Source organism: Carettochelys insculpta, chromosome 9 (assembly GCF_033958435.1).
Source record: "Carettochelys insculpta isolate YL-2023 chromosome 9, ASM3395843v1, whole genome shotgun sequence".
Classification (NCBI taxonomy): Eukaryota; Metazoa; Chordata; order Testudines; family Carettochelyidae; genus Carettochelys; species Carettochelys insculpta.
The window spans coordinates 58,036,903-58,063,100 of NC_134145.1; the positions used below are offsets into that span (position 1 = coordinate 58,036,903).

The 26,198-nt window shown below is 58.0% G+C and overlaps 1 protein-coding gene across 3 annotated transcripts in view; it reads right to left on the reverse strand.

Moving 5' to 3' along the window:
- Positions 1 to 302: 302 nt before the first annotated feature.
- The window catches only part of KIAA1614 (KIAA1614 ortholog), a 35,396-nt gene continuing 9,500 nt past the window's right edge, over positions 303 to 26,198 (reverse strand). For 2 of the 3 annotated variants that reach the window (XM_075002676.1, XM_075002675.1), the window contains 9 exons: positions 23,596 to 24,578; positions 21,491 to 21,554; positions 16,457 to 16,606; positions 12,854 to 14,535; positions 12,038 to 12,194; positions 8,116 to 8,383; positions 5,803 to 5,927; positions 3,944 to 4,128; positions 303 to 1,386 (listed from right to left, as the gene is read on the reverse strand). In XM_075002676.1, coding sequence (XP_074858777.1) covers positions 1,193 to 1,386; positions 3,944 to 4,128; positions 5,803 to 5,927; positions 8,116 to 8,383; positions 12,038 to 12,194; positions 12,854 to 14,535; positions 16,457 to 16,606; positions 21,491 to 21,554; positions 23,596 to 24,559 — 3,789 coding nt within the window. In that variant the 5' untranslated portion in view covers positions 24,560 to 24,578 and the 3' untranslated portion in view covers positions 303 to 1,192. The remainder of the gene's footprint in view (positions 1,387 to 3,943; positions 4,129 to 5,802; positions 5,928 to 8,115; positions 8,384 to 12,037; positions 12,195 to 12,853; positions 14,536 to 16,456; positions 16,607 to 21,490; positions 21,555 to 23,595; positions 24,579 to 26,198) is intronic. The other variant, XM_075002677.1, reaches the window with a different exon arrangement.

Sequence of the window (26,198 nt, forward strand, 5' to 3'; positions counted from 1 at the left end):
CACCCCATCCCAGCAGCTAGCAACTTCTGACAGAGCCAGCCTCCGAGCACAGCCCGCTGATGCTTGCAGGTGGGGTTCCCTCGAACTTTTCCCATCCATGAGCAGAACACATTTTCTTACGTGCACCGTGTGCACCACCAATAGACGCACACGCTGCCGGCTGTGGGAGCTCTGCCACCCGCCGGGGCAGCACCTGAATCTCTCCTGGGCAGCCGCCCAAGCGTTCAGTTTACAGGGAACACTGCTCTCGGGGGGGGCTCTCCCCCCCGCACCTGCTCAAGTAACTCAGGTACAGGCTGGGGGAGTTTCCAGCGGAGTTTAATAACTTAATGTTGACTGTACAGAGGTTTCAGCGAGCCCCTTGCCAGGCCGAACGGGTCCCTTCCACACCTCTGGCAAGTGCCCGGGTCTGTGTCTCACCCTGTACGTCTGGCAGGCGTTAGCTCAGGAATGACGGTGCCCTGATCTCAGGCTGGCACCCAGGAGCCGGTGGGTAAGCTCTGGGGCTCGGTGACCAGAGAGGGACGGCCTGCACCCTGAGCACAAAGGCCGAGTGGCACAGCTGCCAGGCCGCCTCCACAGCGGAAGATAGGGTGCTGCAGGTTCCCACCATCAGATATACTGGTCAGGCAGCACCCCCTGCTGTTTGGCACTGGGAGCAGCAGGGACTGAGCCAATAGCTCAGGTGCAGAGAATGAGGAGGGCAGAATTAAGGCCCCCGCCTGCCTCGAGCTGGCATGTCGGGGAAGAAAGTATCGCACCGACAGTCTGGCCCAGGACACTGCTCCACACACACCCTGCAAGGGAGCAGAGCGCCCAGGCAGAGCCTGCAGCTGACCCTGTGATTGCTCCCAGCATAGAGCGTGTCAGCTGCTTGGCGCACCAGCCACCAATGGAGACAGACCCAGGGTGTGCAGCAGTCATCACCCTGGCAGTGCCTTGGCTATAGCCGGGGAGCCATGGCGTCCAGCCCACTCACTATTCAGCACAGAAGGGCCCGGGAGACCAGGAGGCAGTGCTACCATTGGGGTCAGGCCTCTGTCCCATCACAAAGGCCTGTCCCAGCAGCAGGAGTTGGGCTCTGTGCCAAGGACTCCATCCCTGCAGAGGGCATCACCAATGCTTAGGTCCCTCCTGGTTCAGTGAGGCCACCAATCATGGCAGAGCATCCTGCCCCCAGGACTCCTCCGTGCTACCGCCTGGTCGGTCTCTGCTTGAGCACTCGGAGAGACAGGGCGTCGGCCCGTAGCAGCAGCTCATTGATGTGGGCCAGGCCGAGGCTGGTGACCTTGGCACCGTTCACCTCCAGGATCTCATCCCCCACTCCAAGGAGGCCTGCATACAGCTTGGCCGTGCTGGCATCTGCCATCTCCTGCACGTAGATGCCTGCAAGGCAAACAGAGAGCATGCTCAGGGCCCCAGTCGTGCAGAGAAGGTGCAGCGGTCTGGGACCCCGACACCAGCTCCCACCCTTCCTCTCCGCTCTACCCGCTGCCAACAGACCATTGACTAGTCACTTTGGCCCAGCTGCTCTGAGTATTAGGCACAGCTCTGTGGTCTCTGTCCAGCCGGAGCCAGCCAGGTGTTCCAAGCCAGCTCTCCAGAGCGTAGCTCATGTTACCCTGGAAGACAGGCTGGGGAAGCTCTGTGCTCAGACCAGTTAGGAGAAGGGAAGGTCTCACTGCTGGCATTTCACAAAAGTGGACGCCCAAACCGGCACACGCCAGGACAGGCCTTCACTTGTACAACGCTGAGGACGGGGTCGCTCGTCCCGGGTTTGCACAATGGGTCCAACTGGGCAGCAGCAAAAGACGAGCAAATTCTCTGCTCAAAGCACAGGGTCCCAGCGTGTGCCAGGGAGCCTGGCTGCTTGGAAGTTCTGACCTTCCTGTTCACTCCTAGTTCCAACCCAGCGGGATCTGGAGCAGCCCCAGGTGGGTCCTGGATAGGCTGCCGGCCAACTAACAACTGTTCGCCTGCGCTGGTCCCATAGTGCGAGGGCTTCCGTGTGTGTGCTTGTTGAGCGGCCGGCCTCTGAAGCTACACAGCCAGCAAGGGGCAGTGAGATCTCGGCCATCACACACACGCACTCGTGACAGGACTGCAGCCACCGCTTGCTGCACCTCATGTGCCAAACCACACGGTCACAGGAGCTCGGAAGCGGCACCGCAAGTGCACAGCTGCCCCGTGTTGCCAGCGCTCTGCAAGCGCCTCATGTTCATGCGTTAAGGGAGAAGGGGCAACGCTGAGAGGGGCTTCAGTCACAGACCGCAGGACTATCTGGCTGTCCGTCCGTCCGTCCCGGCTTGCAAGCCGCACGTCAGCTGTTCCTGACTAGCATCCCCAGCTGCCCATACGGGGGAGGAGCATCTCCTCTGTGCAAACAAACACCACACGTGCAACGTGATGGGAGAAGCAAGCAGCAAAAACACACGCAGCAGAGCAGCTGGGGGAAGAGAAACATAAAACCGCCCATTCTGCGCCGTCGCGCCCGCAAAGAGCTGCAGAGCGTTCTCCCTCAGCCGCACGGCTCCAGGCTGCCGGGGGCCTTGGCCACCGTCAGGGGCCACAGCCATCCTGCTGCATGACAGAGGGGTCCTGCCATGGAACAGGCTGAGACCAGCCGGCCCACTAAAGAGCTTTTAAGCATTGGGTGTGTGCAAGTCCCCCTCCCCAGTGGGCTCTGGTGGGCTTTCCTGGTTCTCAGGCTCAGCTGAGAGGTCAAGGGCTGCAGAAGGAGCTACCCCTAGAGCTCAGGACAGTTGGTTTGAGGCACTGGCAGTGCAGCGGACTGGACCCGCTCTGTGGATAAACCATGGAGTCAGGTCTGCGGAGCCGTCACGGCAAGAAATTCCCTGAACGTCTCCAGTGAAACACAGCGTCCAAAGCCAAAGCTGGTTAAATCAAACTCCGGCCTCCTGGGACCCACCGCCGTGGGTCAGAGGCACTGCAACAGGGCCAGGGAAAACCCTGTGGTGTGCGAGCTCAGTGGGTCCCAGGCCTTACCCACCTCAAGGGGCTCTTCTCTCCTTGGACTGGGGCAGAGCGTTGCTGGGGACTGACAGCCAAGGGGTAGCCTGAGGCCGGTGGTCGTCCCACAGCCAGCTACTGCCTGGCACTTGGGGCTCCCCAGGCATTTGCAGACAGCTGGCCCTGGGCACAGGAGCTTCCCCCCCAGCCCAGCAGAGGAGGCTACGGGAGAGAAAGCTCAAGGGCAGGTCTAGAGGGGGCGGGTTTGTCTCTGCTGACAAACTAAAGCCCAGGAACGGCCAGGCTGAGTCAGGCCAGTGGAGCACCCCGGGCAGGGCCCATGTTCTACAGGGGCCAGCAACAGCTGCTTCACAGGAAAGGGCAAGACCCTGGCAGCAGGCTCAGGTACCGCCTGTACCACCCTGGGTGCCATGCTCCAAGGGAGGCCAACGCACGGTGCTGGTACAGAGGCTCCTCTCCCGGGATCTGCTCCCCTCCCGAGCGTCGCTAAGACCGGCTGCCGTAGATCACCCGCGTCAGACTCCCCTACCGTCCCGGCCAGCGATCCTGAGCAGTCAGCTGACTCCCTGGCTTCTCGCTGCCCCTTGTCCCACAAAGCTGCGGGGGCACCGTGTCATGGCGCCCCGCCCCGGACGTCAGTCACTCCCAGCGCATGCCAGGTAACACCCACAGGCACTGAACGTCACCGCCTGTGTACGATGCCCCGAAGGAAAGCCCAGCTGCCTTCCAGCAGGAGTGAATGACCCTCGCCCTTCTCAAGGGACAGGCCGAAGGGGAGACCAGCCAGCGTTCCCACCCTGGCCGGCCCAGGCGGGTAGCAGCACTCAACAGGCGCGCGTGCGCGTGTCGGGGGAGGGGGATTATTTTTAAAGGTCTCAAGAAGCTGCAACAAGCCGTAAAAGCCACTCGCTGCCGTGAGAACACCCCACACGACACCACCAGCAGCAGGCACCTGTGTCGGGGCGACCATTCCCGGAGGAGACACGGAACCCAAACGTGCCCTGGGGGCGGCGCTGCAGCTCCAGCTGGCTGGTTCCGTCCGGGAAGACTTCCACCACCCGCCCGACTGTTCGCACCAAGTCGGGGGCCCCGATGTCCTCGACGCTGAGGGAACGCCGGGGCAGGCCGCCCGCCTTCCTGGAGGGAGAAAGGAACGAGCCGGGGGGAACGTCACTGCTGTGTGGGGCAGAGAAGCACCACCTTTGGAGCAAGGGGGTGTCATGTGTCAGCTCCAGGGCAGTAAAGGGCTGAGGCTGGCTGGAAAGCTTTAGACAGATCCCTCCCCTCCGGGCCACCAGTTCAAGTCCAGCTTACACTGAACGGAAGCTGAGGTAAGTGCTTGAATTTTTAAAGACTCCCCCTTCGCTCTGCTGTTTCAAGGCAGAGGAGACCCTGACCTTACCCAGGGGAGCTAAGAGGAGACTCCTGGAAATTCAAGATGGAGGAGGCCTGCAGTGTTAGATCTCTAGTCCAGCTCTGGTGGGCTTCCTCCCTCTCCATCTCCAGGGCTTTGTTCAAGCCTGGTTGAAATGACTCCAGCAACGAGGCGCCCTTCACTTCCTCACAGGCTAGCAGCTCACACTCCTGGAAAGCTTCCCCCATATTCACCTGGATTTTCCTGACCCTCCTTTCGCCCCGTCTTTCCTCCTTATCCCCTGCTACCCGCACGGGACCATGGCAGGCAGCACTCCCACGAACGAGCAGCAGCTTCTGAGTCAGAGTTCTGCATCTGCGGCTCTCCACTGCGCGCAGAAGGGAGGTGTTAGCAATCCAGTCCCGAGGTTTGCATGGCCTTCCTGGAGCCAGCTCCTCAGGACGATGGGCCCTTCAGGGGCAGGCAGGCAGACTACCGAGCAGGCGCGAGGTCTTTCAGGAAGTCTGGAGCTACGATCCTGTCTGCTCTGTCTGGATGCCAGAAACCCAGCAGTTCGCTTTCCACGCTCCCTCTGTGCCTGGCTCAGACGCCCCCATGGGCCCAGTACTGAACTAGTCACCAGCTTCCAGTGGCATTTAATGTCTGCATTTTCTTCTCCTCCCACTGTGAGTATCACATCCCCCTTCAGCTCCATTTGCTGGCTTCTCCTGACCTTCCTGTGGCATCTCCCTGGCAGTCTGTCTTCCCAGCCTGCCCACTGCGGCCCTGCACAGTTCTGCCCCCCTCCCCCACAGCCAGTCCCCTACAGGGTGGCTTGCCCCCGATCTCCACCCCCACCCCCAGCTCTTTCCCCGGGTGCAACAGTGCCCACCAGAGCAAGGGAGATGAGCCTTGGCATGCAATGGGCATTTCTTTGGGAGCCAGCTCATGTAATTAGAGCCAGCCAATAGAGACTTCTCCCATCGCTCCTGTTATTGCCCTTCCTACCCTGGCGCCTTCTCCCAAGCTGCTCCATGCACTGGGAGTCCCTCCTCAACACATCCAGCCCCCAACAGACAGGCCCCAGCTTGGCTCCTTGCCAAAACCAGATCCTCCTCACCAAGAGCCGCACACCACCCAGCGAGCGTGCAAGAAAACAGCATCCCCACTGGTCTGTGACACAGCCGCTCCGTGTGCAAGGGCCGTCTCTCGCTCCTAGCTTTGTGCAGCACCAAGCACCCAGACGGAGCCCAGCAATCGGTACTACGGCACTGGCTGCCACAGAAGAAACACCTGGTACAGACTGACGTAGAACGCCGTCACCCAGCACCAGCTGGGACCCACACCGCAGAGTGGCGGCGTCAGCGTTCAACAAGTAACACCAAGAAAAAGTGTGGACTGGGGTGAAATGGGGTTGTGTCCCCGCCCCACGCCCTCCGGCCTGCCAGCGGTCCTACCTGTCAGCTGCTTTGCGTTCCCCCGGCTCACCCACCAGGTAAGAGCTGGACCGGTCTGCCTTGCCCAGGACAGAATGGAGGTTCTGAACAGACGTGGCCTTCCTCAGTTGGCAGAAGGGTGACACCTAGTGGGGGAACAAAGGCACTGAAAGTCAGAGACGGTTCTGGGGGAGACTGAGGAAGAGGGGATGCTCCACCAGCTGCCGGCGACCTGCATTTTAAACCCCGCACCCTTTTGATCGTCCTCAACCTCCCCAAAAGCCGCACAGCTCCACAGAGGAGGCAAAGCGATCCCCGTTTCTTCCATCTCCCCAGCATCGCTGGGTGAACAGAAATAACATACCAGCAGGCACGTCGGAGGGAAGAACCGGAAGGTGCTTGTCCTGCTGTGACCCCACATGGAGTCCCGTGTCCGGTTCTGGGCACCACACTTCAGCAGAGGGGGATTAACTGGAGAAACCCAGAGGGGAGCGACACAAACAGCCAAAGGCTTAGAACCCCTGGCCTACGCGGAAAGGTTGAAAAAACTGGGCATGTTTAGTCCTGAGAAAAGACAACCAAGTGGGGGGGCTGATAACAGCCTTCTGATATGTTAAGGGCTGTTGTACAGAGGACAGCCATTAAATAGCTGTCAGGGATGATCTAGATGGTGCCTGGTCCTGCCATCGGGGCAGGTGACAACTTGACCTCTCGAGGTCCCTTCCAGTTCTTGTTCTCCGTGTCCCCCGAAGGTAGGACAAAAAGTGTTGGGCTTCCTTTGGAGGAAGGCAGAGTTTGGGTCCACTTTTCCAACCTTCAGGGCAGCTCAGCTCTGGAATGGGCTTCCAGGGGAGGCTGGGGGATTCCCATCACTGGAGATTTTGAACAGCAGGCTGGGCAAACCCCGTCAGGTCTGGCCCAGGTTTATCTGGTTTGCTGCAGTACATACAGCTGGATTAAATGACCTCGTAAGGTCCCTTCTAGCCCTGTATTTCTATGACTCCGTGATGCCTTCCCAAGGGAGAATAAGCCCAGGGGCTCTGGCTTTTCTAATCACAGGTGAGCACAGATTTAATGGTGTTTCAAGACATTTCACACACCTGCCGGGTCAACTCAGAAACAACGCGCCCTGAAGGGGTCAGGCGAAGCTTCCCTTCGCAAAATGCCCTCAGCAGGAGACATCCTGGGCCCAGCGCTCATTAGGGGCAACACTAGATAGGGCCCCATGTGACAGGAGAGGCTTTGGGCAATTACGTTTTAAGATCACTCGCTCCTCTCCATAGAATGAAAGGCCCCAGGCAGCGTCAGTTCTAGATCAGCCTCCAAGCTCCAATGCCACCCAAAGGCCTGGGTATGTCTGACCCTGAACCATCCCTGCACCATGTAGTAAGCGTCCCTGATCAACAGGGCCTGAGTGATCTAGACAGACAGACACACACACGAGAGCACATTCTGGTGTCTGTTCCCCAACCTCACAACACTCTTCCATCCTCTTCTGACTCGCCCTGTTACGTTCCCCCAGCTCTTCCCGCAGCACTAGCACAACTGCGTTGTGCAGCAAGCTTAGCACTGCAGTCTGTGCGCAGAACACAGCGGGGCCAAGGGCAGGGGCAGGCTGGCAGGACGTGGACGGGCAGGGGTCTGGTTAAGGACGCGAGCACACAGCTGGCTCAAGATGGAGTCGTGGTGCAGCAGCTGTATGTGCTTCCAAGAAAAGAATGGAGCACGTGAGACTTAACGGCGCAGCTCTGCAGTAAGATCCGGTGAGCAGCGGCCGGGACTAGGACTCAGGGTACCTGGGTTCTATTCCTGGCTCTGCCGTGGACCTACTGGGTGATGTTGGTTCAGGCTCCCTCTGTGCCTCAGTTTCCCCCTCTGTAAAACGACAGTAGCGATACTAACTCCTTTGGGGACCTAAAGGTGCAGACTGCTATAAAACCACGGGCATTATGAAGATTTAGTGTCGTTCTTCAGCACAGTTCCTCTTGGAAGAAATGTCCCCACTCCCATTTTTCATACTGGAGCACAGAGCAGTAAAGTGACGTGCCTGCGGTCGCTGAGCTGGGAACCACAGCCAGCCCGGGACTGTTCCTGCACCTTTTTCCCCGACACTTACATTTTTGTCCATCTTGTGTTGTGCAGCCAGGCACGTGCGGCTGTGCACCACCGACTGAAACCCACGCTGCCCGCTGTGGACACTGCTCGTCATCTGAGCAGCATTTCACTCTCCCCCGGGCTGCTGCCCAAGCGCTCAGCTTAGCCGTACAGGGAACGCTGGTGCAGACTCTGGCTTCAGAACTGCCAGCCCTGAACGGGGCCCCACTTGGGACTCACCCGGCGCAGTGATTGCAGGGAGGGTGCTTTCTTCAAATCAGGGCAGTCCGGGGCACCTGCCCCAGCTTGGGAGGGTGGAGGCTGGCTTGGCGCCTCGGGAGGAATCTGCTCCATGCTGTAGCACCGGAACCTGCCCAGTCTCTGCTTGGTGCTCTGGCTGAGGCTGCAGAAGAACTTTCTCAGCCCTGACGCCGATGAGTCCCCTGCTTTCCTGCTCACCGGGGAGGCTGACGGCTTGTCTGGCGCTGCCTGGGCATCCAGTGGTCTGCTGAAAGACAAGGGGATGTCAGACAACAGAGATGCCAGAGGTTGCGGCCAGGCCGTGAGCACACGCTGGAGTTGATTTCAGTCAGAGAGAGCCCCGGGGGCTGGGTTTGTTTCACTACGAGCATCCCCCCGGGAACCGTTTCAAGCAGCAGGGCAGAACCCTGCAGCAAAGACACACACACACGGGGCACATGGTCCGGTGGATTTTTTGGTGGCCACAGTGAAATAACTTGACCGGTCCAGTTCTTAGTCAGTTGGTGTCCACATCCCCAAAGCCAGCAAGTACAAATGGCACCTTCCTGGCCACCTCCGCAGAGAGGCACAACTCCCTTCTTATCCAGCAGCGCCAGCAGGGCACAGCAGATGGGAAAAGCCTCCCCAGCCACTGTCCACCTGCTCCGGCAAGGACGGACTTTCACCAGCATGACGTTCATTCTCGAAATGAGCAGCCATGGAGGTTGCCAGTTTTGCAACGTAAAAAGGGAATCCAGTGTCCTCCTGAATGACAGTGAATGGAAAAATCCCATCGTGTCATTTTTGGGCACAGAAAGAGCAGCCTGAGCCCCTGGTTTCTGTGGGTGTCTGGATGCGGCGGGGGGGGGGTGTCAGAATTATGCTTGATCAAAGTTAAAAACACATACATGCATGGGCAGAAAGCACAAGCTGCTAGGCCCTTCAGTGTCAAACCTGCCGCCTGGGGAAAAGAAACGGAGCATGCAAATATTGCGAATGAAAAATCTTTCAGGTTAGTGTGAGTTCTTCCTCTGGACCAGTAAACTATTCAGTTCCTGGAAGCTATGGGTTGGGGGATTAATTTATGTGAGAATCAGCTCTGGGACGGCCAGGAGTCCCTACAGAGTCCATGAAACCAGATCCGCCTTAAAAAAAAAAAAAATCAAATCATCATGGTAGCAGTAGTAACACTTTCTTAAAGGCAAGTTCATGTCAAGATCAACATTACAGAACTAGACTGTTTACCTGCATTGAGTAAAGCCTCCAGATGCCCCTCATGAGAAAGATCACAAGGAACAATGGGAGAATATTGTACAGTGTAAGAACAATGACACTCTGATAAAAGCACATTATACTGGGACTGCGAAGGCAAACACCCCAGAGCTAGAGTACACTCAGTGAACGTTGCTGTGCAACCTCAACTGGGCTCCTTCGTGCGTATTTAATCACTCACATATTTTTTTCCTGGGACCCCTGCCTCGTTCAGCACACAGGATGAATGATGCTCACTTACTGAGCACCTACTGAATATTGTCTTTTCCGTGTTGTTCAGTGAGTGTTTCCAGGCCTTATTTTCTCCACACTATTCAAACTCTGCCCTGCAGACAGAATGACAGGTTGAACCCATCAAATCCAGCCCCCTCAGCACCTGACAAGTACTGAATGAGAGAATTTGCCAGATGACAGGAGGTCAATATTTCCTAGTACATTACCAACACTTCCACTGCTTACTGGGCTCTTAGAAGACATTTAGGGGGTAAATTACAGCTAAATAACAGCACAGAACACTGAGAGCCAGGACTCATGGCTGGAAACAAACATTATGGGACTGCAGGAAACTTGGCTGCACCCATGATAAGTGATCATCTGGCTAAGTAAAATCATGCCGATTTATGGAGCTTGCTGGAGAAGGGAATGACAGATTAGAAAGGTTCACCCTGTAGTAAATTCCTCCAGGGCTCTCCATGGCACTTGCCGCTCTGGTATCAGTGTGTTTTACAGATACTCGTTGATTTTTTTTCCATGACATCCCTGTGAGAGAAGGGGTTATTATTCCCATTTTACAGGTCAGACACAGTGAGGGAAAGGAGGCAGAGAGATTAAGGTCACTGGTGCCCACTAATTTTGGTAACAAGCTTGAGACCCTAGGGCCTTGCACCGGGCACCCAGTAAAGGCAGGACACACAATTAGCGACCTCTTGTGGAAAGCTTGGCTGAAATCCAACATGGAGAAGATCTACTGAGACTGAAGGACAACAACTAGGGTACTCCTGGGGCCAGCTAGAAGTTTTATCCCAGGGCAGAGTGAAGTGGAGAGGACTTGTAGACAGCTAATGCTCCACACAGAAAACACAGATTTAAGCCAAGTTAGTCAACTGTGTATTTCTAACTTTCGAGTCCTGGACCTAACCAGTGGAACCATGTGTGTAGTTTCCTAGGTTATAAAAAACAAACCAAAAACCAAATTCTATCACAGACACCCAGAGAGGTCGTCAGCAGACTTTTAGCTTCATATCACAGGCCTCTGCCATTTCAGCTAAGCGAGTCACTGGCAGCAGTAGTAGGTTGTCATCCTCTGCAGGGAAAGCACTTTGCTGGCGGGTTTCACAAACGTTTGCTGACCACAGAGCAAACCCAGGCTGGGCTGTGGAGGGGAGGGTGCTCTATCAACGAGATCTTTCTGATTGCGCCACCTTCCTTCCAGGCTGTCTGTGTTCGCTCTTTTCTACCCCAGCTCCCTGTCTCTGTCCCATTCTCCTCAGTCAGTCCCAGTCCGTACGCCTCATGCTTCTTATCCATGTCCCAGACTCCATGCACAGCCCGTCTCATTTCAGTCTCCCAGTTCCTCATCTGCTTCTCCCCCAGCCACTTGGCCTCCAGCCATCCTCCACTCTCCCTGCCCTTTGGACTAGGTCCCAGTTCCAATCTTCCCCTCAGGCTTTTCATCTGCTGCCCCCAAAGCCAACCCGTTGCCAGCTCCTGCTCCCTCTCCGGCTCTGCCCAGGCCCAGGCAGCTCAGAATTATCCCCATGTGACCAGAGGAGGAAGGAACCAGCTTTTCAGGAGGTGCAGTGACTTGTCCTGGAGCTGTGGCTGCACCTCGGTGAGGGAGAGAATCCCAGGGTACATCTCCCATCTCCACAGATCCAGGGCCTCAAGTCAAAGGCAGATGGGAATCTAAGCCCATCTCCTGTCATCAAAGCTGAGACATCTGATGAAGCGGGTCTTTGCCCATGAAAGCTGATGCTCCAAATGATCTGTTAGTCTAAGGTGCCACAGGACTTCTTGTTCTCGAAGCTACAGACTAACCCGGCTCCCTCTCTGATATAAAGCTGAGACATAAGCCCCTGAGCGATGGCTGGCGCCAGAGCTTGGAACAGCAGCGCCTGGCCAGCTCTGGGGAGAGGCTGACAGCAGAGCAGAGATGAGCGGGTGGGGGATGGGGGAGCAGCGGGGGGAGGTTTAATACTGGCTGACTGGCTCCCCAACAATAAGCAGTGATAGCAGTGCCAGCCGGCCGGGCAGCCAGCCAGCCAGCCAGCTTGAAGGCCACCTGGGGGACAGAGCCAGGCAAGAGGAAAGGGGCTGGGGATCCCGAGGATGGGAAAGTTGCCGACCACAGCTGCTCCCAGCTCCCTCTGACGGGGGGCCAGAGGGTGAGAGGTATTTACATACCCACGGCAGAGCATTACCTGGGCACCTCACCACCATAACTGCCCCTTCTGCTGCCCCCATAGCCAGGCACAGGCACCAGGCTCTGTTCTGTTCACCGGAGGCAGCACACAGGCCCAGCACCTGCCTGCCCAGGGCCTTACTGGCTAACTCCAGGCGCCGTGCGGTTCACTGATGCAGGGGCAGCCCCACACCCAGCCGCGCCGGTCAGCAGCACAGGGCCCCTCCCGGCTGCTGGGCTTGTACTCACCTCCCTTCCGCAAACCGCTTTGCCGGCTGAGGCCCGGACACTGGCACGTCCACACGGGGTAACCGACCAGCCTGCGGGGGGCCGGGCTCCTTGGCCGCCAGAGAGAGGGTGACGCCAGCTGAGCCGATGGCACCGGGAGCGGCCACGGAGGACAGGCCTGTCACGACAGCAACACCGTCAGGCGAGTGGCTATTGGCTGGTTCACACACAGGCTGAGACCATCTGACCCAGTAATGGGAGTGAGCCGGGACACTCAGCTCAGGCAGCCGAGCCCCCCTGCACTGCAGGGCCAGGGATGGTTTTCCTGACTTGCCCCAGGTCCTCACTGACACGGAGCCACCAGTACCCCAGGGACATTGCAGGGTCTCAGCTCTCCCCAGTGCCATCCCCAAAACCGCCACTGCCCCAGCAGCGGGTGGCTCCCATCTCAGCTGGCTGAGCCGCCTCATGCCAGGAACCTGGGATGCTCCCTACACCCCTGGACGACAGTAACCCCTCTCTGCCCCTCCCCGAGTTATTTAACACCTGCCCTGGATAGGGGATCAATCACCACCATTCCCAGCCTAGCCAGCCTCCTCTGTCCAGTGGAAACCCCTCCCCGCCCCCAGCCCCGTGTGTGATCCTGGCACCGCAGCCGCTGAGCTGCTGGGGGAAGAGGAGGCAGGTTGTGCCAGCGAAGAACCCCGGGTTGTAAAGCCACTTCCTTTGCTGTGGCACTCGGCCTGAGGCACCACCCGCCGCTGTGCCGGGGGCAGGCGGGGAGGTGGCTGGGTCTCCAGTCAGAGCCGTGTGGGAAGCCAGCTCGGTGCAACTTACCTTCACTCTCTCCCACGGAAGCACGCAGCTCCTGGCCACTCATGACCCACTCTCTGTGGCTCAGGGCCACGCCGGCAGCCTGGCCGTCATGCCGAGGCTCGGCCTGGGTGTTGTTGCAGTTATTGGTGGACAAGGCCAGGAGCTGACCCTTGGAGAGCCCCTTCGGGCTGCGCTGGCTTTTCTGCTCCGCCGGCACCGAGCCACGCAGGCCGGGAGGAGAAGCTGGCAGAGTCCCCTGGGCACTGGGCTGCTCCAGCTGGCTGGTTTCGGGTCCTGACGGGCTGGAGCCGCCCTTCCTGTAAGGCACAGGGGAGGAAGGTTTCCCCGTGGGCGGCAGGGTGGGGACCCGAGGCAGTGAGCTGTAGCCTGGTGCCCCCAGCTTGGCTCGTGGCTGGGGGAGGCCCGTTGCTGGACGGGGCTGGCTTACGTCATTGGCTGGTCGAGGGGCGGGGGCGGCGCTTTCCAGTGTGCCTCTGTTTCTTGGGAGCGGGGCCTCGGGTGGTGCCGGCCACGGGCCCTGGGCAGGGAGCAAAGGGCGGACGTGCCTCTGCTGGATGGGAGCATCCCCCTGACTGCGGTTCTTCCCAGCCAGCCGAGGCGCAGCTGGGAGCTGGTCACCTTTGCAAGGTGCTTCCTCCCCATTGGCTGTTGGCTTGGTCACCTGGCCCTCTTTTAGCGCCAGGGTCTCCTTTGAGCTGGCGTTTCTTTCCTCGCTGCCGACAGACCGGCTGGTACCAAACATGGTGTCAGAGAGCCCAGCCCCTCCACTACCACTGCGGTTCACCCTGTGCTCCTCCTGCCCCGCTTTCCTGCCCCTCGGCCCCTTCTCCGCAGCTCCACCACCCCTAGCAGCTTGGTGCACACCAGCCCGGCAGCTTCTGGTCTCCCGGGAGCTCCCCGGCCCGGCCTCTTCGCTGTCCGTCCTGCAGCTGTCCGACGTGTCGGTGCTGTCCAGAGCCGAGTCCACGTTGTCTACGTACGTGACATCCCCGATGTATGTCTCCCTGATCCGCTCCGTATGGACGCGCTGCCGGGAGGGGAGAATCCAGAGGGGAGACCCCCGGGGGCCCAGCGTCCTTCCTCTGGCCTCCTGCTGGGAAGCGCTCGGCTCCGTGCTCTCTGCCCCGGGGCTGATGATTTTGTTCTCCTGCATTGTGCCGTCAGGCAGGCGCTTGGCAGCCTGGTCAGCCCCGACTTCCACCATCTGATTGGCTGCTGAGCCGCTGATGTAGGACCCACAGGCGCTGCACTTCCCCTCTGCACTGAGCACAACGGGCCCACCCTTCTGTGAGCGCCCCCTGCTGGCCAGGGACGCAGCCAGCTCCAGGTCCTGCTGCTCCCTGCAGGCCTTGCTGGGCCCGTTGGCCTGGCGGAGCAAGTCCCCGTTGATGTAATCCGACAGCTCCGGCTTGGAGACCAGCGGGCTCTGGCCTAGAGCCAAGAGAACCGAGTCCAGGACGCGCTTCTGGCGCAGTTGCAACCTTTCCAAATAGCGAACTTCAGCATCCCGGAGCGACTCGTCCTCGAAGCGCACGCGGGAGGGGGACGGCCCTCGCCTCCCGGGCTGCCCGCAGCTGGAGTCCCCACTGGAGGAGTCACTCAGGTTCCCTCCGGCCTGGGCCTCGCCTTCCGTCAGAGCGTAGCTCTTCTGCAGCTCCAGAGCCGCACGCCCGCCAGCCTCCCTGAAACAGCAACACAGGGACCAAGTCACCAGCCAGTCCCTGCTCCCCAGCGTCAGCCCTGCCGTTCTAGCACAGCCTGGGCAAACGGCGTCACTCTGCCAACGGACTCTGCTCCGTCTGATTCCTGCGCCCCAGGCTCAGGCCCCACGCCACACCCAGGAGGCAACTACTCCCACTGCAAGTCACCCCTTCCTGAAACATGTCTCTCTCTTCTGTTGCCGGGCGAAAATCCCACGGGATCAGTGTGTGAGGGGTTAATGGCCGACGGAGGGTGAATTCACTCCAGCGGCTGTTCCAATCAGTAAACCTACCTGTGACTGGTACAGAGGAGAGCAGGGGCACCAGGACAATGCGAATGGACAGGGTGGACATGGGAGGGCCCTTGGGGCGGGGCTGGGTGCTACAATGCAGGACCCCAGGTTTGTTTTCATGCTTGGATCTGGACTTTGCTGGTTGAGGGAGGTTGGGAGAACAGTGGGTCCCCCAGCGACGGCAGCCCTGACCCATGGCCAGCAGGGACCCTCTCCACAGATGAGGGAGCAGAGCGTCCAGGCTTAAGGATCAAGACTACCAAGGAGAAAGCGGGAGGGTCTTCCACCTGGGGCACGTCACACAATGCCCTGAGACCAGGGGGAGGGGCAGAGCCAGAGAGCAGCCGTGCGCGTCAGGAACCGAGACCTCCTTTGCGCTAAGCTGTGAGCGTGTAGGGGCGTTAGCTGCCCCCGGAGCTGGAACAGAGCCTGCGGCAGCTGCTGAGGGATTTCAGCCAGACCTTGTGTGTAAAGAAGGGAGTCTCACTTAGCAATTCACAGGTGCCAGGCTGCGACACGAAAGCAGCTTCACCCATCTCCCAGGTCAGCCCAGAGCACGAACACCTCGCGCCTGGTCCGCTTGCTTGCCAGGTCCTGGCTTCTATCTCTAGCTTATTCTCAATCCCTATACTCTGCAATCTCCAGCGAGCTTGGTGGTCCTTCCACTCTCTGCCTCGTGGTGACAACGGCTCAGTTATCCCCACTTCACTGTCACTCAGGGCCAGGCTCGGAACAGCTCCCAAGCCCAGCTCACGTGTCAGTGACTGTCCCCCCCCGTAATCTCCCCCACACACAGGCATGATCTGGAACCCCAGGTGGGTTTGCTGCAGGTGTGACTCTCTCTGTTGCTACCTATTTACTAGAGCTGTTCAGAGCATTTTTGAGAACACTTGGTTGAAATCGACGGAGCGCACTTCGACCCAGGGTTCAGCAGGGTGCTTTCTGAGGCCCAGGGTGGCTTCTGTGGTCCCCTTAGGGGAGGCGTGAGTCAAAACCCCAACGTTTTCAATCTGAAAACAAACATTTTCCCCGACTTCCATTTCATGAAAACATGCAAGCGAGTCTGGTTTGGTTCGTGGGTGGAACAAAACCCAACGGCCTGCGAGCATTGGACGTTGAAGACAGGCCCGGCGTCCTCCAGCAGCTTGTCAGCTTATTTTGCGCTGGGGAGACCTTTCTGCAACACCCGCAAAATCAGCTGATCCCCTGGAGACAAGAACATGCTGCCAGCACCTCTGTCATCACAAAATGAAGCCCCTTTCTGTTCCTCCAGCATCAGCACTAGTGTCATTTGCTGTCCTTGTCTCGCTGGTAGGCAGGGAGCCAGTGGCCGGTGAAGGCGTAACCGGGGCCTGCCGTGCACCTGTCATTTGTTTCCGTGCTGCAGTGGGCTACAACCGTTTCTCACAGATACCCGGCCGGGCTTGCTGCCTTCCCAGCCAGCCAGAGCAGGCCTGGCTCTGGGGCTCTTTCCTGCCATGTGGCGCGTATGCTGAAGTGTGTGAGTGAGGCAGGCTCCCTCTGGCGCGACTGGCAACAGAAGCCAGCCTCCCGATCCCTCCCCCTGGCATTCCCAGCGCTGTGCTGGACACGCAAGGCTCTGCACTCACCGCCGGGCCTGGGGAACGGCCGGAAGGATGTCGTGGCTGGCCCGGAGCGGGCTCGTCCTGGCCTTCATGCGGGCTCTCTGCAGCAGCTGCTTGGCCTGCTCATGCCTGGGGCTCAGCTCAAGCTCCCGGGTGGGAACAAAGGGCCTGCAGCTGGGCCAGTGGGAACGGCGGGGGGGATTAGAAAAAAATAACAAGGATTAGAAGTGGTTTAAGAGTGACGACAACGCTGCTCGGCCTGGAAAAACAACCCACGGTCCAGCCTCGGACCAGCGAGCTGGCACTAGGGGAAGCTGCGCTCTCACAAGCCAGGCCTGGGCACCACTGGGGACAGGCAGAAAAGGACATGCACATTCGCGCACTGGTGCTACAGCTCCCAGGGGCTTATATCAGGTTGAGGCCAACTACCCTGAAAACCCGGACAAGGGGCCCAGCTTCAGCTCCATTCAGCACCCTCATGGATTTCCCCTCCTCACTTTGACCCTCAGTTAAGGGCTTCTACTGGGTGACTTATTTCCTGGTCCCTCTGGTGGCTATTTACCGACGGGCTGGAGCTGAAAAGGACTGGCTAGTGTAACCCACTGGGTGTGGGTCACTGTCCCACATAGTGGCACCGAAACCACTTACAAAGAGAAAGAAGGAGGGTGCATCTATAGTTTCTGGAAGAGTGACTCAATCATGGTGGATCTTTCAGGGTTCGATTTAGCAAGCCTAGCAGGAACCCGCTAAATCGGGCCGTCAGGGAGCTACTGTCGATCCTGAGACACCTCACTGTCGCGAGGAGCACAGAGGTCGATGAGATAGTTTCTCCCGCCAACCCCCCACTGCGGGGGTAGCCAGAAAAATCGATCTACAGCACGTTGACTCCAGCTACACAACTGTCGTAGCTGGAATTGTGCATCTTCAATCAACTTTTCGACCCAGTGTGGGCCTGGCCTGAGTCTCCCTACAGCTATAGCTGAGAGCCAGATGACTTCTAGCTCAAGCTGTCGCAGAGGCTCCTGCCCTAAGCTCCAGAGGCGGCAGGTTCCAGTCGGCCTGGGAGCGGTTACACGAGGCCTGCTCTCCGCCAGTGCGGGCCGCGGCTACTCTGGTAGCAGCACACGCACACGGAGAGGTTAGACGACAAAGTGCACTCGTGATGGAAGCCTGCAACGAGGCCCCACTCGGAGTTCAGACCGACAACACCCCAGAACCCCAGCGCAGACACGCAAAGCAGGCGGCTCCCCTAGGACAGAGGTGCAACTGCCCCGGCCTGGCTGAGCAGGACAGGGGTCTAGCGTCCTGTGCCCTCTCTCAGGGCTGGTCCACCACCGAGGTGCTTTGCTTTCCAAAGCCCTGAGGGGCCGGTTGGTTCCTAGCTCACCCGCAGGCCGCGCCACACCCCACCACATTCTAACGCAGCTGCCGGCTGCTCCACACACACGTCGGGCTCTGGCTGGACCCCCCACCCCGGGCTGCGTCACAGGGCAGGGAGTGGGGTCCAGCAGCCCCTCTACATCTTCCCCCTTGGGCCTGAGAGCATAAAAGGGGATTTCTAGCCCCCGACACATGCACCTGTCCAGGGGTGGAGCTAAGTGAGTCCCTGACACACGGGCGAACTCATTCCCGGGGCAGGCAGCCTCACAAGCAGGAGAGGACACGGTGAGAGAGTCAGTGGCAGAGGGCAAGGGGAGGAGAGAGCACCAGCTTGGAGTACGCAGCCACACAGAGCGCCAGCCAGGCAGCTAACTGCTGACAGGACCCAGACACGGGCAGGCTAGGCCGCTAGCAATGGCAGGGGACACACCGTCAGGGCTGGCTTTGGCTGGATTGTGTTACCAGCCCCAAACACTCAGTGCTCGGGGGCTGAGACTCATAATGGTTCCTTCCGTTCTCTTTTGGCTTCAGATTGTCTTCCCCAGTCACCGTCCCCAGACCCAGACCTCTCAGGCCCACTGGCATCGTGGTGAGACAATACCAATGTGAAATGGAGAGTGGAGTCTGACTGCCAGGCACTGGGAGCACAGGACTCCCTGGCCCTGGCCCAGGCCCACCCATGGGAGAGGCTGGCCCCATCCACAGACTGTCCTCCAAACAGCGTGGAGGGATGCCAGGGAACACCAGCATCTGTTTTTAAGGCAATGACTTGATGCCTGTGTCCCAGAGAAGGTCTGTGAATATTCAGGCCTGAGACGGAAAGCTCAGCTGTCAGCTTCAGTTCTTCCTCTTTGTTTCAAGCTCTCCCCCAAGGGAAGGTTCTGAGCTTGGGGTGACCCCACAGGGAGACCCCCATGTGTCTTCCTGGTTTCTAAGGGGGGTCTCACTTGGGCAGCTCCCTCCCAGGGTCAGGCAATCTGTGACCTTGGGAAGCTTTCAAGCAGAGGCCTATAGAGGTGAGATGTTTTAAGGTCTGTTGCTGGACTCTCACGTCCTGCAGTCAGAGCGTCAGAGTGGGTAACACCCTTGACCGGGAGTTAACGTTCACCCCCAAAAGGAGCTGAATCCCATTGTCTCCGGGCCAGCAAGCTCCAAACTTCCTCCGGCCCCCTAGCCAAGGCACACTGCAGCGCTCCGGCTGGGTCCCCGAAGGGCTCTCTCTGCCTGTCCCCACCTACCCCCAGCTCCTCCGTGCATTGTGCTGCCCTGGGGAAAACCGCTCCTGAGGCGAGCCTCTCTTAGCTGCCCCCAGCTCTGTCCCATGCACAGGCTGTCCCACCCGGCTGCTACCATAATCCCCCCGATTACAGTAACGAGGTCAGGCAATCCCTTTGGTGTCTGTGGTTAACCCTTCGGCTTCCTCGGGCAAGGCAGGTGCCCCAGCTCGGGTGGCTTCTTCCCATCACCTGCTGCCGTGTCAGCAGGCTGGGGCCCAGCCCTGCAGAGCCGGACCTCGCACGGCGCCTGGCTGGCTGCTTGCCAAGTCGCTCACAGGGAGCACGTTACACCCCGTTTCCCAGAGCCGTGCACGGCACTGATGGGAATTCCGTGGCTCATCACAGCTGGGGCCCTACCAGGCCTGCCAAAGGGAGGGTGGGCAAAGGGGGCAGGAGCACCAGGCCCCTTTGTGGTGCCACAGCTGTGCTGATCTGCTCTGCTGGGATGGAGGAAGGTGGGACCCAGCCCCGCGGCCCCGCCCCTTCTGCTCCTGGCCCCGCCCCTGCCACTGGGCCCTCCTCTCTTCGGGCTTATTTACACAGAGGGCTAACTGGAGTGAGTTCAGGGAATCGGGCTGGAAAACATTTGCATACACTTCCCGCACACCTGCTGTGACTCTGCAAGCGTCCGGCAAAGCGAGCTCCGTTCCGTGCGAATGGCGCTAGCCCGGGCTGCTGTCGGTGTGTCCGCAAGGGTGCCACACGCTGTTCTGGTAGTCCTCCAACTGCGAGCCCGCGCGGGGACCGGTACTGCCCCCCACCGCTCGGGCGGGAACGTGGCCAGGAGTCCCGCCGCTGTTTAACAACTGGCACAGAGCTGGGCTACTTGTCCGTTCGCTCCTGGATTGGCATACGCCAGCTGTGCTGCAATGCAGCTGCTTGGAGACACTAGGTTTCGTTGCTCCCTGGGGGGAAGTGTGGGTTCAGGGAGCCCTTGGGGCCAGCCACCAGCATGAAGAGCTGTGTGGGGATGTTGCCAGCTGATGTCCTCCAGGGGTCCCCCCTAGGACTCCTGCCAGGGCAAGCTCCAGAGCAAACAGGCAGAGGTCACGAAGGACCCAGTGCAGTCCAGCGAGGGGCAGGAAAGCCAGGTTCCCTGCCCAGCTCCGCCACTGCTCTGCTGTGACACCTTTGGCAAGTCACTTCCTGGCCGGGGGTGTCTGGTTCCCATGCCCCAGCCTGACTGCCTAGCGGGTCCCATCAGCAGGGCGTAATTTGTGAGGGGAACACGGAGCAAACAGGGAAGTAGCACAGGGCCAGGTCTGGAGTCATACCCCAAAGCAACAGACAAGGGGAGCAGGTGCAGCACAGCGAGAGCCCCCCCCCACCTCCCCAGGGGGAAAGGGCCAAGCACGAAATGGCCTGTCCTCTTCCTCCCTCTCGGCACGCACTTCCCGCTCCCTCCTCTAGCCGCTGCGTAAAGCAAAGCAAGTTTTAACGGCAGCCCCACACATCACGCCGCTCGCAGCTTCCTGTCTGCCAAAGGGAGACGTGAGCACAGCCGGACCTGCCCCTGGTAAAATACACATGGGACTCGGCTGCCTGATTAGCATTTGGGGCTATTCTCAGCCCCAGCTGGTGAGAACAAGGCCTGTAATGCATCAGCTCCAGCGCCTAGAACAAACTAAGTGCCTGATGGGAACTTAGAATTACCTGCTTTCCCAGCCCACTCCGTTTTACCTTCAGTTCAGATGTGTGTGGTATTTGTTCCCATTCATGTGTGAAGCGCCGCAAACCAGCGCAGTTCCACGCTACCTCTTTAAATCCAAGGGAGCTGGGGGTTCCTGCTCCTGTTTGTAGGCTGGGGGGCGCTACAGGGAAGGGTGAGATCTGAAGGTAACAGCTGGCCTACAGGAAGGGGAGAGGTGTGCTTCTACCCTAGGGAGCAGCCTGCTTTGTCTCTCTCTGCTTTTGGGTTCTCGTGGGTTACCATTCTGAAGCTTGGAGATAAAGTCATATTTGTGTGCAAAAGCTTTCAGCATGAGTATAGTGTGTTTTTCTCTGCTCCTCTCCATGTGTATACCAGAAAAGAGATAGCAATTCCCACCCTCCCCATCCAAGGCTCAGCGCTGCCAATCACCTGTGTGCAGGGGGCACTGGCAGGAAACGCTGCCACATCAAGCAAGCTGGTGCTGGGAATAGATGCCCAACTTGGGGGCCTGCAGACTGGAGCTCTCCACAGAGCCCCAGACCATCTGTGCATGGGCAGCTGTGGGCCAGTGCCCCCGGGAGATCCCCTCTGTTCTGGCTGCGTGCATGTGAGGGGGGAAGGCCATCACTAAGAGTGAGTGGGAGGTCAGAAACTGGGCAGAGACCCTCCAGGGTCATCTGTTAGTTCTAACACTACTTGGTGGTTATGGGGCAATCTTCACTCCCCTCCCACAGTTCTCCCAGGTCTTACCTGTACCCTTCCGAGTCCTGCAGGGAGACGCCAGAGTCCCAGTCCAGGTCGTTAACCAGCAGCTCTGCAAGCCAGAACAGACACACACTGAGCTGCACACGACAGCAGGCAGAGCCGGGATGCATGGAAGAGACCGGAGGGCATCTGCCCCTGTGTGCTCATGTCACCACAGCGCAGGTAACACATTGAACTGGGTGGCCGCCGCTCTCGTGGCTTGGCAACGCGGAGCGTTACTGAGGCCTTCCTAGCCACGCTCACACGGCAGCCCCTTCTGAGGGTGCACCAGCTGTTCCCATGGAGACGAGGGATTTTAGGGCCCAGTGCCACAGCTTTCTACAGGAAGGGCCTGTTCCTCCTCGCTCCGCCTTTCATTAACACAAGCTGAAACTCCCTCGTCCGGCAGGGAAACAGATGCTGTGGACCAGAGAACCCCAGCCGTGCCTGGTACAGCAGAGCCCTGCTGGCAGCCCACTCTGGGGAGCCCCAAGGGTAGGGAGCCCCACTACAGGAAGCCAGACTGTGGGGAGCCCACCCCAGTCAGGAGCCTGCCAGGAGCCCCACTGGTGTAGGGAGCCAGGCTGTGGAGCCTACCCCCGCCAGCAGCCCTGCAGCCACAGGGATCCCGGTTAGGCTGGGGAACGCAGCAAACCCACAGTCAGGAGCCAGCTGGGCACTGAGCCTTACAAGCATCCCTGAAGCTGCAGGGAACCCGGCTGACTGAGGGGAGCCTGGCATCCCTGGGGGGAGCCCAGCAAGTAATCAACCTGCCCTTCCCACATCCAGCAAATCCCCTCGTTTGGGACCACTCAGGTCCCAAGGGTGCCGGACGAAGCAGGTCCCACCTGCAGTATGGCATGGATAGAGCTCTCACATACTCTGGCCTGTGTTTGGGAAAGAAATGACCATCCTGACAGGGAATCGGCGAGTTAACGACACACTAACAAGCAGGGAATTTGCTGATTCACAGGCAGATTTACAAGGGAAAAAGTGAGCTCCTGCCACTTCCTGCAGAGATAAAGTGGCCTGAAAGGTAAAAATTCCGCTTGTATTTATCATATTAGAAATTCAGTCCTTGGCTATTCTGTTTAAGCCGGAAGATATAGCGGATGACTGGAGAACTGGCAGTATTAAGACTTCAGATACATCTATGAATGAAACCTGATTAACTGAGAGAGGTGGGTTTTCTTCACACACTCTAAATCTTGGGTTGTCCGAGTATTTAACCCAAATACCTGGGAAACACGCAGGAGAAAATCGCTCTCTGTTAAAGATTCCATTTTGAGCTAGGAACACTTGCAAACCACCGCTGACATCTGCAGCCAGACTCACCATTCCTCATACATTAGCTCCATTGCTAAGGCCCTGAATGTAAATAGCCACACAAGGAATGTTCATTGATTAAATTAAAAGCGGTACTGCTTTTTTGTGAAGGAAGGGCCTGTGATTGGAAATATACACAAGAACAGCCAGACTGGGTCAGACCATAGGCCCAGCAAGCCCAGTATCCTGTCTTCCAACAGTGGCCAATGCCAGGTGCCCCAGAGGGAATGACCAGAACAGGTAATCACCAAGTGATCAATTCCCTGTCACGCATTTCCAGCCTCTTGCGAACAGAGGCCAGGGACACCGCCCACGCCCATCCTGGCTCATAGCCATTGATGGACCTATCCCCCATAAATTTATCTAGTTCTTTTTTAAACTCTGCTATAGTCTTGGTTTTCACAACATCCTCCAGCAAGGAGTTCCACAGGTTAACTGTGCGTTGTGTGAAAAAATGTTTCCTATTGTTTGTTTTAAACCTGCTGCCTATTAATTTCACTTGGTGACCCCAAGCTCTTGTGTTGCAAGAAGAAGGAAATTACAATTCCTTATTTACACCACCCCCTGAATTGTTTCAGACCTTCTTTTCCTATTATAAAGAGCGTAACGTGGGCAATGATCACAACCCCTTTGGGCTGTGCTTTGCTTGCAGAACGTGTTTAAGTGACAGGACCCAGGGCAGGGCAGGGCAGGACCCAGGTGCATGGCAGAGGGGCGTTATGATATCTGGGACTCTCCCTGCACCCCTCACACGTACTTGAGATGCGCCCACACTCAACACCCACCTTGAGTGGCTCCATCCTTGGCTAGCCCAAGCACTTCTCCGTCGCAGCGCCGAGGTGCCCGCGGAGAGCGGCTCTGCCGGGACAGGCTCAGCATCTCCTGCAGCACGGCCCGGTTCCTCTCCACGCGCTCAGCCAGAGACAGCCCGCTGGTGGCGCTCACAGCACTGCCCAGGCTCTCCCAGCTCTCCGTCCTCCACAGCTGCCCTAGTGGGGCTATCCCCCTGCACAGAGCGTCCCTGCTCTCCACGACCCCAGCCTGGGGCAGCTCTTCTCCCACGGGGGCTGGTTTGCCATGTGCTTCCAGGGCAGATTTCTGGCTGCTTGAGTCGGGATTGCTAGTGGAGCAGGTGCCCCAAAGGCCATCTGGGGAGCCCCTTCGGGCCCTGTTTTCTGAGCTGCAGCCAGCGTTCTCCAGTACGTTCCTCCCCAGGCTGGAGCGCCTCCAGAGCTCCTCAGCAGAGCCGCTGCCTCCTCCCACTGTCCCATGTGCCTTCAGAGCTTCCACATGGGCGGAGGAGAGGTCTGCAGCCATGGCCCCCCTGGCACCCAGCCCAAACTCCACATCATCCCGGCTGTCTAGCAGCATGTCTGTCAGGTAGGTGCGGATCTGAGCCTGCGGCACCACCACCGCATCTTGGGGGACCACCTCCACTGCGGCTGGACATGGCATGAGTTTCCCTTTCCTGCCCTTGGGCTTCCTCGGAGGGGCTCGTTCCTGAGACTCCGCTCCCCCCTGTTTATTGGTCAACCTTTTCTCCTTCAGAGCCTTCACTTTGGCCTCCAGAATCGAGCAGGTAGCCCGGCCCAGTTCCCCTGGCAGCCCCGTCGGCTCCACAGCTGCTCGGGCAGGCTGGCAGCTGCCGGGCTCGGTGCTCTCGGCAAGGAGATTGCTTCTGCCGGCATTCCTGCTGCATTGCTTCGTCCCCTTCACGGCTCTCCTCTTCACTGGCAAGTTCCCCTCCATGTCGGCCTTCCAGCGGTTCCTTCAGAGAAGGCAAACAAGAAGGGCAGAATAGTAACAGAGAGGGCGCCGTGCTAGTCCATAGACTATCAAAACAAAAAGGCAGTCCAGCAGCACTTTAAAGCCTGATAAAATAATTTATTAGGTGGTGAGCTTCCGTGGGACAGACCCACTTCTTCAGCCCACAGCCAGCCCAGAACAGACTCAATATTTAAGGCACAGAGAACCAAAAACAGTAATCAAGGTTGACAGATCAGAAAAATCATCATCAAGGAGAGCAAATCTGAGAGCAGAGGGGCAGAAGAAGGGGGGAAGTCAAGAATTAGATAAAGCAAAGTATGTAAAAAGAGTCTCTATAATGAGCTCGAAAATTGCCATCCTGGTTCAAAGCACGTGTTAATGTGTCAAATTTGAATATAAAAGAGAGTTCAGCAGCCTCGCTTTCCAAACGGCTGTGCAAGTTCCTTTTCAGTAAAACACAGACTTTCAGGTCATTAACAGAATGGCCCACTCCATTAAAGTGCTGGCTGACAGGTTTGTGAATCGGGAGTGTTTTTATGTCTGTTTTATGCCCATTAATTCTTTGTCTAAGAGAGTTTGGAGTCTGTCCAATATACAAAGCATCTGGGCATTGTTGGCACACAATGGCATATATGATGTTAGCTGAGGAACATGAGAATGTGCCCGTAATTCTGTGAATAACCTGGTTAGCTCCAGTGACAGTATCTCTAGAACAGATATGTGGACAAAGTTGGCAACGGGCCTTGCTGCAAGGAAAGAAGGGCCGACCTCAGCACCATGGGTCTGCGCCCCTTCCTCTCCCCTTTCACAGGTGTAAAACCAACAGAAGGAAGTATTACTTCACACAACGCACAGTCAACCTGTGGAACTCCTTGCCACAGGACATTGTGAAGACTAGAACTTTAGTGCTGGGTTCATCAAAATGCTAGATAAATTCATGGGCCATCAATGGCAATTAGTTCAGATGGGCAGGGATGATGTCCCTAGTTTCTGTTTGTCAGAAGACAGGTGGACAGGGGAGGGATCACTCAATAACTTCCTGTTTTGTTCGTTCCCTCTGGGGTGCCTGGCATGGGCCTCTGCTGGGGGACAGGATGCTGGGTTAGATGGACCTTTGGTATGACCTAATTCCTATATTCTCTCAGGGAACATCTCTTCCTGTTGTCCCCACTAACAACACCAGCTCGCTCCCCACACAGTCCCTTGCCAAACGTCTCTACACTTTGCATACAGTTATTTGCACTATTGTGAGCCTTAGTCGTTCCTGGCAGGGACCAGGGCCACACTGAGCCAGGTGCTAGGTGCTGCATGACCAGGACAAAAAGACAAGCCCCAGCAAGCTTAGATTTTTATTCATTATCCCTGTGTCAAGGAAGGGAAAGCTCACAGCAGCCCGGGGAGCAGGTGTCAGAAGTCCCAGCTTGTACATTCCCCTCCCATTACTCGGCCATCCCGCCCCCACAGCTGTGTTCAGTTCTCAGGTACAACCGTCACTGCAGGCAGAAATTCACTTGGCATCTCATAAGAACATAAGAATGGCCATACTGGGTCAGACCAAAGGTCCATCTAGCCCAGCATCCTGTCTGCCAACAGTAGCCAATGCCAGGTGCCCCAGAGGAGG